Source organism: Petromyzon marinus, chromosome 59 (assembly GCF_048934315.1).
Source record: "Petromyzon marinus isolate PM22_M1 ecotype Great Lakes invasive population chromosome 59, UKy_Petmar_22M1.pri1.0, whole genome shotgun sequence".
NCBI classification, from domain to species: Eukaryota; Metazoa; Chordata; class Hyperoartia; order Petromyzontiformes; family Petromyzontidae; genus Petromyzon; species Petromyzon marinus.
In genome coordinates this window covers 7,943,043-7,958,780 of record NC_133725.1, presented here as the reverse complement: position 1 = coordinate 7,958,780, position 15,738 = coordinate 7,943,043, and the positions used below count along the sequence as shown (strand labels likewise).

The 15,738-nt window shown below is 54.4% G+C and overlaps 1 protein-coding gene across 1 annotated transcript in view; it reads left to right on the top strand.

Annotated features, from left to right (window-relative positions):
• The window catches only part of LOC116955313 (potassium channel subfamily T member 1-like), a 71,291-nt gene that overhangs the window by 24,246 nt on the left and 31,307 nt on the right, over nt 1-15,738 (top strand). Inside the window, exons 9-15 of the mRNA XM_076053064.1 lie at nt 1,343-1,437; nt 4,147-4,327; nt 5,817-5,984; nt 9,645-9,781; nt 11,773-11,833; nt 13,118-13,226; nt 15,351-15,459. Of these exons, the coding sequence (XP_075909179.1) occupies nt 1,343-1,437; nt 4,147-4,327; nt 5,817-5,984; nt 9,645-9,781; nt 11,773-11,833; nt 13,118-13,226; nt 15,351-15,459 (860 nt within the window). The remainder of the gene's footprint in view (nt 1-1,342; nt 1,438-4,146; nt 4,328-5,816; nt 5,985-9,644; nt 9,782-11,772; nt 11,834-13,117; nt 13,227-15,350; nt 15,460-15,738) is intronic.

Below are 15,738 nucleotides of genomic sequence, written 5' to 3'. Positions count from 1 at the left end.
CCCCCCGTGCTGTCCATCGCTGTCCCCCTCCGCGGCCCATCGCCGCCCCCGCAACAGCAGCATTGCAATACAAATACGGCAGTAGAATTTCTATGGTGGGGTCTTGAATGCGAGCGCGTATCGAGACACTTCGCGGGGGAGACCGAAAACCGAGCTCCCGGCACACGGAAACAAACAGGGTCTCGAGTTGGACCAGTACGGCTGAGTCTCAACCGCACCATCGTCACCATCGCCATCATCGTCATCATCACCATCAACATTGTCATCATCACCATCATCGTCATCGTCATCGCCATCGTCATCATCACCATCGTCATCATCACCATCATCGTCATCGTCATCACCATCGTCATCACCATCGTCATCATCACTATCACCATCGCCATCATCGTGATCACCATCATCACCATCGTCATCACCATCGTCATCATCACTATCGTCATCATCACCATCATCGTCATCGTCATCACCATCGTCATCACCATCGTCATCATCACTATCACCATCGCCATCACCATCATGGTCATCATCGTCATCACCATCATCTTGATCATCATCACTGTCATCACCGTTGTCATCGTCATCATTATCATCATCACCATCATCATCACCATCGTCATCATCATCATCATCACCATCATCGTCATCATCACCATCATCATCGTCATCACCGTCATCACCATCGCCATCATCACTATCACCATCGCCATCATCATCACTGTCGTCATCATCATGGTCGTCATCATTGTCGTCATTATCATCACCATCATCACCAACATCATGATTGTCGTCGTCATCATCATCACCGTCATCACCAATATCACCATCGTCATCACCAATATCAGCATCGTCATCATCATCATCACCATCATCATCGTCATCACCATCATCATCGTCATCATCATCGTCATCATCGTCATCATCGTCATAATCGTCATCATCGTCATCATCACCATCATCGTCATCACCATCGTCATCATCATCGTCATCATCATCATCGTCATTATCGTCGTCATCATCGTCATCATCACCGTCATCACCATTGTCATCATCATCGTCATCATCATCAACATCATCATCATCATAGTCATCATCATCATAGTCATCATCAACATCATCATCGTCATCATCATCATCGTCATCATCACCGTCATCATTGTCATCACCATCGTCATCACCATCGTCATCATCACCGTTAACACCATCATCATCATCACCATCATCACCGTCATCATCACCCTCGTCATCGCCATCGTCATCATCACAGTCATCATCGTCATCATCACCCTCGTCATCGCCATCGTCATGCTTACCGGTTGCTCTGTTGTTCCCCTGCCGCCAGAACGATCTGCACCGCGCCATACAACGTGCCCAGTCTGCCATGTTCAACCAGGTCCTCATGCTCATCTCCACGCTGGTCTGCCTCATGTTCACATTGTGAGTGCCCGCTCACTCCACCTCACCGTGCCTCACCGCGCCTCACCACACCCCACCACACGCCACCCTTGAAGAAGCAGGGATCTCAGAGGTAGGTCTGTGAGATCCTCTTCCGTAGGCCGTTATGTGTGGACTAGATAGCATCACGTGAAGAGGAAGGGATTTCAGAGGTAGGTCTGTGAGATCCACTTACGTAGGCCGTTATGTGTGGAATAGAGAGCATCAATTGAAGAGGAAGCAATCTCAGAGGCAGGTCTGTGATATCCACTTCCGTAGGCCGTTATGTGTGGACTAGACAATCACTTGAAGAAGAAGGGATCTCAGAGGCAGGTCTGTGATATCCACTTCCGTAGGCCGTTATGTGTGGAGTAGAGCATCACTTGAAGAGGAAGGGATCTCAGAGGTAGGTCTGTGATATCCACTTCCGTAGGCCGTTATGTGTGGAGTAGAGAGCATCACTTCAAGAGGAAGGGATCTCAGAGGTAGGTCTGTGATATCCACTTCCGTAGGCCGTTATGTGTGGACTAGAGCATCACTTGAAGAGGAAGGGATCTCAGAGGTAGGTCTGTGATATCCACTTCCGTAGGCCGTTATGTGTGGAGTAGAGAGCATCACTTCAAGAGAATGGGATCTCAGTGGTAGATCTGTGATATCTACTTCCGTAGGCCGTTATGTGTGGACTAGACCATCACTTGAAGAAGAAGGGATCTCAGAGGCAGGTCTGTGATATCCACTTCCGTAGGCCGTTATGTGTGGAGTAGAGCATCACTTGAAGAGGAAGGGATCTCAGAGGTAGGTCTGTGATATCCACTTCCGTAGGCCGTTATGTGTGGAGTAGAGAGCATCACTTCAAGAGGAAGGGATCTCAGAGGTAGGTCTGTGATATCCACTTCCGTAGGCCGTTATGTGTGGACTAGAGCATCACTTGAAGAGGAAGGGATCTCAGAGGTAGGTCTGTGATATCCACTTCCGTAGGCCGTTATGTGTGGAGTAGAGAGCATCACTTCAAGAGAATGGGATCTCAGTGGTAGATCTGTGATATCTACTTCCGTAGGCCGTTATGTGTGGACTAGACCATCACTTGAAGAAGGGATCTCAGTGGTAGATCTGTAATTTCCACTTCCGTAGGCCGTTATGTGTGGAGTAGAGAGCATCACTTGAAGAGGAAGGGATCTCAGAGGTAGGTCTGTGATATCCACTTCCGTAGGCCGTTATGTGTGGACTAGCGCATCACTTGAAGAGGATGGGATCTCAGAGGTAGGTCTGTGAGATCCACTTCCGTAGGCCGTTATGTGTGGAGTAGAGAGCATCACTTGAAGAAGCAGGGATCTCAGAGGTAGGTCTGTGATATCCACTTCCGTAAGCCGTTATGTGTGGACTAGAGCATCACTTGAAGAAGCAGGGATCTCAGAGGTAGGTCTGTGATATCCACTTCCGTAAGCCGTTATGTGTGGACTAGAGCATCACTTGAAGAAGCAGGGATCTCAGAGGTAGGTCTGTGATATCCACTTCCGTAGGCCGTTATGTGTGGACTAGAGCATCACTTGAAGAGGAAGGGATCTCAGAGGTAGATCTGTGATATCCACTTCCGTAGGCCTCTATGTGTGGACTAGACCATCACTTGAAGAGGAAGGGATCTCAGAGGTAGGTCTGTGATATCCACTTCCGTAGGCCGTTATGTGTGGACTAGAGCATCACTTCAAGAGAATGGGATCTCAGTGGTAGATCTGTGATATCCACTTCCGTAGGCCGTTATGTGTGGACTAGATAGCATCACTTCAAGAGAAAGCCATCTCAGAGGTAGGTCTGTGATATCCACTTCCGTAGGCCGTTATGTGTGGACTAGAGCATCACTTGAAGAGAATGGGATCTCAGAGGTAGGTCTGTGATATCCACTTCTGCGCTGTGCTCTGCGAGATTTCCGAACGGATTCTTCCACAGGCGAGAAGCAATGTGAATGGAAAGCGCCTTCGATATACTGTAGCATGTTGGCGAAACTTTTTTTTTTCACGTAAACAGAACGTGGCCAATCCGTCACTAGCACAGCACTAGCGTATAGAGTAGTGTATAGTGTAGTGTATAGTGTAGTGTATAGTGTAGTGTATAGTGTAGTGTATAGTAGTGTATAGTGTAGTATATAGTGTAGTGTATAGTGTAGTGTATAGTGTAGTGTATAGTATATAGTGTAGTGTATAGTGTAGTGTATAGTATAGTGTATAGTGTAGTGTAAAGTGTAGTGTATAGTGTAGTGTATAGTGTAGTGTATAGTGTAGTATATAGTGTAGTGTATAGTGTAGTGTATAGTGTAGTATATAGTGGAGTGTATAGTGCAGCATATAGTGCAGTGTATAGTGTAGTATATAGTGTAGTGTATAGTGTAGTGTGTAGTGTATAGTGTAGTGTATAGTATAGTGTAGTGTATAGTGTAGTGTATAGTGTAGTATATAGTGTAGTATATAGTGTAGTGTATAGTGTAGTATATAGTGTAGTGTATAGTGTAGTGTATAGTGTACTAGTACAGCACACCGGTGTGTTGGAGAGCCAAGCCACAACATTGACAATCTGAGCACGACGTTTCGCCAGTAATTACAACCAGTTTCATCAGTCGGCATTGTTTTTTTTAACGTAACTTTATTAATTAATTTAAAAAAAAATCCCTGTCCCCCCCCCCGCCGCCCCCTCCCCCCTCGCCCCCTCTCCTGCCTGCAGCATTTGCGGCATCCAGCACCTGGAGCGTGCGGGCGGCTGCCTCTCGCTCTTCGACTCGCTCTACTTCTGCATCGTCACCTTCTCCACCGTGGGATTCGGAGACGTCACGCCACAGATCTGGCCCTCGCAGCTCCTCGTCGCATTCATGATCTGCGTGGCACTCATGGTGTTGCCCGTGCAGGTGAGGCGAGGTTAGGTGGTGGGGGAGGGGGTGGTGGTGGTGGTGGCGGGGGGGTGGTGGTCAACGCGGTGAATCAATGGCACAAATCGCAGCCCCGAGCATTGAGAATCAATCGCGGATCGCCCTGGCACGCGATGTGTCGTCTCTCCGTGCCAGGGCGGTGGGGGGGGTGGGGGTAGATCCACGGCGCTCGGGCGGACACAATCCGGCAAACAGGGTGGCAGTGAGGGGCTTGGCGGGTCGAGGGGCCACAAGTCGGACCGTTGCTCGCCTCTCTTCCACCCCCTGATCCCTCCTCGCCTCTCCTCCATCCCCTGTCCCTCCTCGCCTCTCCTCCACCCCCTGTCCCTCCTCGCCTCCACCCCCTGTCCCTCCTCGCCTCTCCTCCACCCCCTGTCCCTCCTCGCCTCTCCTCCACCCCCTGTCCCTCCTCCCCTCTCCTCCACCCCCTGTCCCTCCTCGCCTCTCCTCCACCCCCTGTCCCTCCTCCCCTCTCCTCCACCCCCTGTCCCTCCTCGCCTCTCCTCCACCCCCTGTCCCTCCTCCCCTCTCCTCCACCCCCTGTCCCTCCTTGCCTCTCCTCCACCCCCTGTCCCTCCTCCCCTCTCCTCCACCCCCTGTCCCTCCTCGCCTCTCCTCCACCCCCTGTCCCTCCTTGCCTCTCCTCCACCCCCTGTCCCTCCTCGCCTCTCCTCCACCCCCTGTCCCTCCACGCCACTCCTCCACCCCCTGTTCCTCCTCTCCTCCACCCCCTGTCCCTCCTCGCCTCTCCTCCACCCCCTGGTCCCTCCTCGCCTCTCCTCCACCCCCTGTCCCTCCTCTCCTCCACCCACTGTCACTCCTCGCCTCCACCCCCTGATCCCTCCTTGCCTCTCCTCCATCCCTTGTCCCTCCTCTCCTCTCCTCCACCCCCTGTCCCTCCTCGCCTCTCCTCCACCCCCTGTCCCTCCTCGCCTCTCCTCCACCCCCTGTCCCTCCTCGCCTCTCCTCCACCCCCTGTCCCTCCTCGCCTCTCCTCCACCCCCTGTCCCTCCTCGCCTCTCCTCCACCCTCTGTCCCTCCTCGCCTCTCCTCCACTCCCTGTCCCTCCTCGCCTCTCCTCCACCCCCTGTCCCTCCTCTCCTCTCCTCCACTCCCTGTCCCTCCTCGCCTCTCCTCCACCCCCTGTCCCTCCTCGCCTCTCCTCCACCCCCTGTCCCTCCTCGCCTCTCCTCCACCCCCTGTCCCTCCTCGCCTCTCCTCCACCCCCTGTCCCTCCTCGCCTCTCCTCCACCCCCTGTCCCTCCTCGCCTCTCCTCCACCCTCTGTCCCTCCTCGCCTCTCCTCCACTCCCTGTCCCTCCTCGCCTCTCCTCCACCCCCTGTCCCTCCTCTCCTCTCCTCCACTCCCTGTCCCTCCTCGCCTCTCCTCCAACCCCTGTCCCTCCTCGCCTCTCCTCCAACCCCCTGTCCCTCCTCGCCACTCCTCCACCCCCTGTCCGTCCTCGCAGTTTGAGCAGCTGGCCTTCCTGTGGATGGAGCGGCAGAAGTGTGGCAGCGGCAACTACAGCCGCTACCGCGCGCTCACTGAGCGTCACGTGGTGCTGTGCGTGAGCTCGCTCAAGATCGACGTCCTCGTCGACTTCCTCAACGAGTTCTACGCTCACCCCCTGCTCCAGGCACCGCTAGACCACCTCACTCGCCCGCTCGCCCCTTCTCATTCACCCCCTCTCACACTCCCCTCTCTCACCATCACACTCCCTCTCTCACCATCACACTCCCTCACTCACCATCACACTCCCTCACTCACCATCACACTCCTTCAATCAATCACCATCAGACTCCCTCTCTTACCATCACACTCCCTCACTCACCATCACACTCCCTCTCTCACCATCACACTCCCTCTCTCACCATCACACTCCCTCACTCACCATCACACTCCCCCTCTCACCATCACACTCCCTCACTCACCATCACACTCCCTCACTCATCATCACACTCCCTCAATCACCATCACACTCCCTCACTCACCATCACACTCCCTCTCTCACCATCACACTCCCTCACTCACCATTACACTCCCTCACTCACCATCACACTCCCTCCCTCACCATCACACTCCCTCACTCACCATCACACTCCCTCACTCACCATCACACTCCCTCTCTCACCATCACACTCCCTCACTCACCATTACGCTCCCTCTCTCACCATCACACTCCCTCACTCACCATCACACTCCCTCTCTCACCATCACACTCCCTCAATCACCATCACACTCCCTCACTCACCATCACACTCCCTCTCTCACCATCACACTCCCTCACTCACCATTACACTCCCTCACTCACCATCACACTCCCTCACTCACCATCACACTCCCTCACTCACCATCACACTTCCTAACTCACCATCACACTCCCTCTCTCACCATCACACTCCCTCACTCACCATCACGCTCCCTCACTCACCATCACACTCCCTCACTCACCATCACACTCCCTAACTCACCATCACACTCCCTCACTCACCATCACACTCCCTCACCATCACACTCCCTCACTCACCATCACACTCCCTCACTCACCATCACACTCCCTCTCTCACCATCACACTCCCTCACTCACCATCATGCTCCCTCACTCACCATCACACTCCCTCACCATCACACTCCCTCACTCACCATCACACTCCCTCTCTCAACATCACACTCCCTCTCTCACCATCACACTCCCTCACTCACCCTCACACTCCCTCTCTCACATCACACTCCCTCTCTCACGATCACACTCCCTCTCTCACCATCACACTCCCCCTCTCACCATCACACTCCCTCACTCACCATCACACTCCCTCACTCACCCTCACACTCCCTCACTCACCGTCACACTCCCTCACTCACCATAACACTCATTCACCATCACACTCCCTCACTCACCCTCACACTCCCTCACTCACCGTCACACTCCCTCACTCACCATCACACTCCCTCTCTCACCATCACACTCCCTCTCTCACCATCACACTCCCTCTCTCACCATCACACTCCCTCACTCACCATCACACTCCCTCTCTCACCATCACACTCCCTCACTCACCATCACACTCCCTCGCTCACCATCACACTCCCTCACTCACCATCACACTCCCTCACCATCACACTCCCTCACTCACCATCACACTCCCTCTCTCACCATCACACTCCCTCACTCACCATCACACTCCCTCCCTCACCATCACACTCCCTCTCTCACCATCACACTCCCTCTCTCACCATCACACTCCCTCACTCACCATCCCACTCCCTCTCTCACCATCACACTCCCTCACTCACCATCACACTCCCTCACTCACCATCACACTCTCTCACTCACCATCACACTCCCTCTCTCACCATCACACTCCCTCACTCACCATCACACTCCCTCACTCACCATCACACTCCCTCAATCACCATCACACTCCCTCACTCACCATCACACTCCCTCAATCACCATCACACTCCCTCACTCACCATCACACTCCCTCTCTCACCATCACACTCCCCTCACTCACCATCACACTCCCTCACTCACCATCACACTCCCTCACTCACCATCACACTCCCTCACTCACCATCACACTCCCTCACTCACCATCACACTCCCTCACCATCACACTCCCTCTCTCACCATCACACTCCCTCACTCACCATCACACTCCCTCACTCACCATCACACTCCCCCACCATCACACTCCCTCTCTCACGATCACACTCCCTCTCTCACCATCACACTCCCCCTCTCACCATCACACTCCCTCACTCACCATCACACTCCCTCACTCACCCTCACACTCCCTCACTCACCGTCACACTCCCTCACTCACCATAACACTCATTCACCATCACACTCCCTCACTCACCCTCACACTCCCTCACTCACCGTCACACTCCCTCACTCACCATCACACTCCCTCTCTCACCATCACACTCCCTCACTCACCATCACACTCCCTCACTCACCATCACACTCCCTCACCATCACACTCCCTCTCTCACCATCACACTCCCTCACTCACCATCACACTCCCTCACTCACCATCACACTCCCCCACCATCACACTCCCTCTCTCACGATCACACTCCCTCTCTCACCATCACACTCCCCCTCTCACCATCACACTCCCTCACTCACCATCACACTCCCTCACTCACCCTCACACTCCCTCACTCACCGTCACACTCCCTCACTCACCATAACACTCATTCACCATCACACTCCCTCACTCACCCTCACACTCCCTCACTCACCGTCACACTCCCTCACTCACCATCACACTCCCTCTCTCACCATCACACTCCCTCTCTCACCATCACACTCCCTCTCTCACCATCACACTCCCTCACTCACCATCACACTCCCTCTCTCACCATCACACTCCCTCACTCACCATCACACTCCCTCGCTCACCATCACACTCCCTCACTCACCATCACACTCCCTCACCATCACACTCCCTCACTCACCATCACACTCCCTCTCTCACCATCACACTCCCTCACTCACCATCACACTCCCTCCCTCACCATCACACTCCCTCTCTCACCATCACACTCCCTCTCTCACCATCACACTCCCTCACTCACCATCCCACTCCCTCTCTCACCATCACACTCCCTCACTCACCATCACACTCCCTCACTCACCATCACACTCCCCTCACTCACCATCACACTCCCTCTCTCACCATCACACTCCCCTCACTCACCATCACACTCCCTCACTCACCATCACACTCCCTCTCTCACCATCACACTCCCTCACTCACCATCACACTCCCTCACTCACCATCACACTCCCTCACTCACCGTCACACTCCCTCACTCACCATCACACTCCCTCTCTCACCATCACACTCCCCTCACTCACCATCACACTCCCTCTCTCACCATCACACTCCCTCTCTCACCATCACACTCCCTCACTCACCATCACACTCCCTCTCTCACCATCACACTCCCTCTCTCACCATCACACTCCCTCACTCACCATCACACTCCCTCACCATCACACTCCCTCACTCACCATCACACTCCCTCTCTCACCATCACACTCCCTCTCTCACCATCACACTCCCCCACTCACCATCACACTCCCTCAATCACCATCACACTCCCCTCACTCACCATCACACTTCCTCTAACCCTGCACCCTGCACCCTCACTCAGCCCTCACCTCCCCTCTCTAACAACTCCCTCCCGTCATCTTCACGCCCTCTCACCCCATCACGCTCTGATCCCTCAACCCCTCCCACACAATCTCCCCCCCCCCCCCCACCCCGCGCTTGTGCCGCAGGACTGCTTCGTGGTGATCCTCTGCCCGTCCGAGATGGACCCGCAAGTGCGCCACGTCCTGCAGATCCCCATGTGGTACCAGCGCGTCATCTACGTGCAGGGCTCGGCACTCAAGGACCAGGACCTCGCACGCGCCAAGTACGGGAGGCCCCCCCCCCCAACTCCTCCCCCCACCCCCCCAACCCCTCCCCTCAACCCCCAAACCCCTCCCCCCACCCCCCCCCAAACCTCTCCCCCCACCCCCTCCTCCACCCCCCCCCCCCAACCCCCCACCCCTCCCCCCAACCTCACCGCCGCTCCACCGCACCGCTCGCTGTCACCCCGGCCACGCTCAGCCAGATACTCGCTGTGGGGCCCGGCTGGGTGGGTGGCTGTGTGGGTGCGTGTGTGGGTAGGTGTGTGGGTGGGTGTGTGGATGTGTGGGTGGGGGTGTGGGTGGCTGGGTGGGTGGCTGGGTGGGTGGATGTGTGGGTGTGTGGGTGGGTGTGTGGGTGGCTGGGTGGGTGTGTGGGTGGGTGAGTGGGTGGGTTGGTGGTGGCTGGTGGGTGGGTTGGTGGGTGTGTGGCTGGTGGGTGGGTTGGTGGGTTTGTGGCTGGGTGGGTGTGTGGGTGGGTGTGTGGCTGGGTGGGTGGCTGGGTGTGTGGGTGTCTGGCTGGGTGGGTTGGTGGTGTATGGCTGGGTGTGTGGCTGGGTGTGTGGCTGGGTGTGTGGGTGTGTGGCTGGGTGGTGGCTGGGTGGGTGGGTTGGTGGGTGTGTGGCTGGGTGGGTGTGTGGCTGGGTGTGTGGCTGGGTGTGTGATTGTGTGGCTGGGTGTGTGGCTGGGTGTGTGGTTGTGTGGCTGGGTGGTGGCTGGGTTGGTGGGTTGGTGGGTGTGTGGCTGGGTGGGTGGGTGTTTGGGTAAGGTAGTGGCTGGGTGTGTGTGGGTGGGTGTGTGGCTGGGTGGGTGGGTGTGTGGGTAGGGTGGTGGCTGGGTGTGTGTGTGTGGGTGTGGATGTGTGGGTGGCTGGGTGTATTAGTGGCTGGATGGGTGGGTGGGTTTGCGGGTGGGTGGCTGGGTGTGTGTGGGTGTGTCGGTAGGGTGGTAGCTGGGTGGGGTTGGTGTATGGGTCGCCGGCTTGGTGTGTGGGTGGATTTGCGGGTATATGGCTGGGTGGCTAGGTGGGTGGCTGGATGGGTGGGAATGCATTGTAGCAGAGGGTGAATTCACGTTCCTTCACTCACGCCGATATCGCATGACAGTCTCGTGGCGCTGCCCAAATCCGGGGATTTTTCCGAAGGCGTGCGTGCATTCGTGTCTGTGTGTCTCTGCACGTGTCTCCGTGTCTGTGTGTCTCTGCACGTGTCTCCGTGTCTGTGTGTCTCTGCACGTGTCTCCGTGTCTGTGTGTCTCTGCACGTGTCTCCGTGTCTGTGTGTCTCCGCACGTGTCTCCGTGTCTGTGTGTCTCTGCACGTGTCTCCGTGTCTGTGTGTCTCTTTGCACGTGTCTCCGTGTCTGTGTGTCTCTGCACCTGTCTCCGTGTCTGTGCGCCTCTGCACGTGTCTCCGTGTCTGTGTGTCTCTGCACGTGTCTCCGTGTCTGTGTCTCTCTGCACGTGTCTCCGTGTCTGTGAGTCTCTGCACGTGTCTCCGTGTCTGTGTGTCTCTGCACGTGTCTCCGTGTCTGTGTGTCTCTCTGCACGTGTCTCCGTGTCTGTGTGTCTCTGCACGTGTCTCCGTGTCTGTGTGTCTCTGCACGTGTCTCCGTGTCTGTGTGTCTCTGCACGTGTCTCCGTGTCTGTGTGTCTCTCTGCACGTGTCTCCGTGTCTGTGCGTCTCTGCACGTGTCTCCGTGTCTGTGTGTGTCTCTGCACGTGTCTCCGTGTCTGTGTGTCTCTGCACGTGTCTCCGTGTCTGTGCGTCTCTGCACGTGTCTCCGTGTCTGTGTGTCTCTCTGCACGTGTCTCCGTGTCTGTGTGTCTCTGCACGTGTCTCCGTGTCTGTGTGTCTCTCTGCACGTGTCTCCGTGTCTGTGTGTCTCTGCGCGTGTTCGTGCGTTATCTTTTAAAATCGCCCTTCCGAGCATCACAGTCGTTGTCATTCTTAACGGAACGTGCGACCCGCCGGCTTTCTTGTCCCGGGGCGGCTGCAGGATCGACAGCGCGCAGGTGTGCTTCGTGTTGACCAGCCGCAATGAGGACCGCATCGCAGCGGTGAGCACCACCCTCCCATAGTTCCATAGTTTTCATTGATTTTGGTATAGCCCCTGTGAGCCATTCGGCTCTTGAATCGGGTGCAACCGCAACAAACAAAAAACATGAACAAGAAAACATCTTAAAGTGACTTTGTGTGTTGACTGTGCAAACAGAAAATCCATGGGGAAAGAAACATCAAAATATTCCTGAAATAGCACCGTACACCAACGCTGTGTGCAAAAATCCCAGTGGCATGCAAGTCAAACAACAACAACAACCACAAGACAACTAAGATTGAGGCCATCAGTCAAACTCCGTACTACAATAAACAAAAAAAACATGGCAAAAAAAACGTTTTCGAAATCACCAAAATAAAAGCCATAAATGCAATGTAACAGTGATCATAGGGACCGTGACCGAATTCTTAACAATAAACTACCTAAATAAATTATAACACCAAAATCTAGAGCCATATTTTAGGCCACTGAATAGCAGTGGCAGCTAGGGGTGTACAACTCCCGGTGGGGGGGGGGGCAGGGGGACATCGATGCGATGCAACGGAGCGCTCAGGTCGCAGCGTCTCAATGCCAGCCGCATCTTCAGATGCGTTGGGGGGGGGGGGTTGGGGGTGGGGAGTTGCAAGGAAGGAAAGGTAAAGGGGCCGTCCATAAATGACGTCACGCACCTGGGGGGGGGGGCGGGGTCAGACATTCGTGACGATGTGTTCTACTTAAATTGACTTTTTAATAAATGTTTTCTCCTACAACATCAGAGTGCAGCGCCACATTAAATACGCACTACAATGACAATAGTTTAAAGCGATTTGCAGCATGTTTTAAATATTTTTTTGGGGGGGCAGAGCTTTGTGACGTCATTATGAGGGAGGATCTGACTTTTTGTGACGCCGTGTGACGATGGGGGGGGCGGCGGGGGGTGGGGGGGGGGGTCAAAAATCGTCCAAAACCGCGTGACGTCATTTACGGACGGCTCCCAAAAGCCACTTGTGCAGATGAAAACAATCGAGGGGACTTAAGTCTCGACCCGAACCAAGGAGGGCAGGGCCCTCAACCGCGCCGAGTTCAAGAGGAAGAGGGTGGCTGGGGGATAATTCCAGACACGGGAGCAGAACGCAAGAGGGAGCGACCTCCTCCCGCGGGACAAATGAGGCTGACGTGACCGGAGCGCCTCCTGAGGTACCTCCTAGTGGGTCGGCAAAGCAGCTTAGAGGTCACCGGAGCCTCCCTCTAGCGGAGGCTCCGGTGACTTTGCCTGTGCGTAAAGAAACCATTCCTCCTCCTGCAGGACCAGCAAACCATCCTGCGGGCGTGGGCCGTGAAAGACTTTGCGCCGGGCTGCCCGCTGTACGTGCAGATCCTGAGGCCCGAGAACAAGTTCCACGTCAAGTTCGCCGGTGCGTGCCCGCGACAGTGGACGTTGCGCGCGTGTGTGCGTTGGGCTTCGTTCGCTCCGCACGTAGCCTGCCGTGCTAATCAGCGGTGCAGTGTTGGGTCTGTGGTGCAGTGTTGAGCCTATGGGTAGTGTTGGGTCTATGGTGCAGTGTTGAGTCTATGGGCAGTGTTGAGTCTATGGTGCAGTGTTGAGTCTATGGGTAGTGTTGAGTCTATGGGGCAGTGTTGAGTCTATGGGTAGTGTTGAGTCTATGGGCAGTGTTGAATCTATGGGTAGTGTTGAGTCTATGGGCAGTGTTGAGTCTATGGGTAGTGTTGAGTCTATAGGCAGTGTTGAATCTATGGGTAGTGTTGAGTCTATGGGTAGTGTTGAGTCTATGGTGCAGTGTTGAATCTATGGCTAGTGTTGAATCTATGGGTAGTGTTGAGTCTATGGGTAGTGTTGAGTCTATGGGCAGTGTTGAGTCTATGGGTAGAGTTGAGTCTATGGGTAGTGTTTAGTATATGGGTAGTGTTGAGTCTATAGGCAGTGTTGAGTCTATGGGTAGTGTTGAGTCTATGGGCAGTGTTGAGTCTATGGGCAGTGTTGAGTCTATGGGTAGAGTTGAGTCTATGGGTAGTGTTTAGTCTATGGGTAGTGTTGAGTCTGTAGGCAGTGTTGAGTCTATGGGTAGTGTTGAGTATATGGTGCAGTGTTGAGTCTATGGGTAGTGTTGAATCTATGGGGCAGTGTTGAATCTATGGCTAGTGTTGAATCTATGGGTAGTGTTGAGTCTATGGGTAGTGTTGAGTCTATGGGCAGTGTTGAGTCTATGGGTAGAGTTGAGTCTATAGGTAGTGTTTAGTCTATGGGTAGTGTTGAGTCTATAGGCAGTGTTGAGTCTATGGGTAGTGTTGAATCTATGGGCAGTGTTGAGTCTATGGTAGCCAGATGGCTTGCAAAGAACCTCTGTCTTGGAGAAGTCAATGTCATGTGAGCCTTTTTTTTATCCTACATTGCGGGGATCACAAAAAAAGATCTCCAAAATCTTGAATAAACACAAGATCCAGGTCCGTTTCAACACATTACATAAAATCCGTGATCTGGTTCCATCTGTAAAAGATGTGATTCCGGACATACATTACCGTGGTGTCTACAAACTAAGTTGCCTCTGTGGTAGTAGTTACATTGGAGAAACCAAACGACATGTCTCGGACCGCATTCGTGAACACAAAGCAGACCTTAAACACGATAGGACCAACACCTCGGCCGTGGCAGATCACTGGTATAATTCAGTAGGCTCACATGACATTCACTTCTCCAAGACAGAGGTTCTTTGCAAGCCATCTGGCTACCATGAAAGATTCGTTCATGAGGCTATCCACATATACAAACACAGAGACAATTTCACCTGAGAAGATGGATTCTGGCTTAGCAATCATTGGAAGGATTTGATAAACCATTTCGGGTCTTAATTGATTGTTCACGCTTACGGTGGCTTTCAGACAGCATACATTAATTTTTCGTTTCCCCCCTCCTCTTTTCCGAACATAGATGGACTCGTCCATCTGAATAAACTGCCAAATCGCTCTCCGTGGTGCTAACCTTTTTCAAATTTTCTTGCTGTGGTTTTCATACCTGATGATAATTGCTTGTGTTGCAGTCGAAACGTCGTGAGAATTTTATTGTTTTATATATATATTATTATTTAATTGTTTCCCTTCAACGTGACTTTACCGAAAGAACCAAGAATATCTATGGGTAGTGTTGAGTCTACGGGCACTGCTGAGTCTGTGGGACGTATGTACATGTGTGTTGAATTTATTTGGCACTGTACGTAGCCATCCATGGACACAGCCTCTCTCCGCTCTGAGGTTCCAGCCCCCTCCCCCCCCCCCCACACACAGGAATCAGAATCAGATATAATTGCTCATCCGAGAGAAATCCGATGAGCTATAAAGCTCTTTTTTTTACAATCGTCCAGTCGGGTAGCGGGGGTGGCGGTGGTGGCGGTGGTGGGGGGGGGGGCGGTGGGGACGATTGACTCACCCCCTTCCCTCCCTCCCTCTCCTCTCCTCTCCTCCCTCCCATCTTCCCGGTCCGTGTGGTGGGCTGAAACGAACTCTCCGCCTGTGCGTGCGCTCAGACCACGTGGTGTGCGAGGAGGAGTTCAAGTACGCGCTGCTAGCGCTCAACTGCGTGTGCCCCGCCACGTCCACGCTCATGACGCTGCTGCTGCACACGTCACGTGGCCAGTGAGTGATCGCGAGCGCGCCCCGTGCGCAAGCCGCGTGTTCGCCCCACAAAAACACACCCCCCCCAGTGCCCGGGGGGGGGGCGATCGCCCTGCGCATCGCTCGCTGGGGGATTCACACGGCGGCGACGGCGACGGTGGTGGTAGCAGCAGCATCACCCCCCTCCCCCCCCCCGCTCCCCGCTGCCCCCGCCACCATTCTGCGAAAAATAAACTCGGCAGGACCCCTCCTGCAAAGGAGTCTTGAGACTCGGCGAGGCTCGTCCGGGTGAGCAAGCGG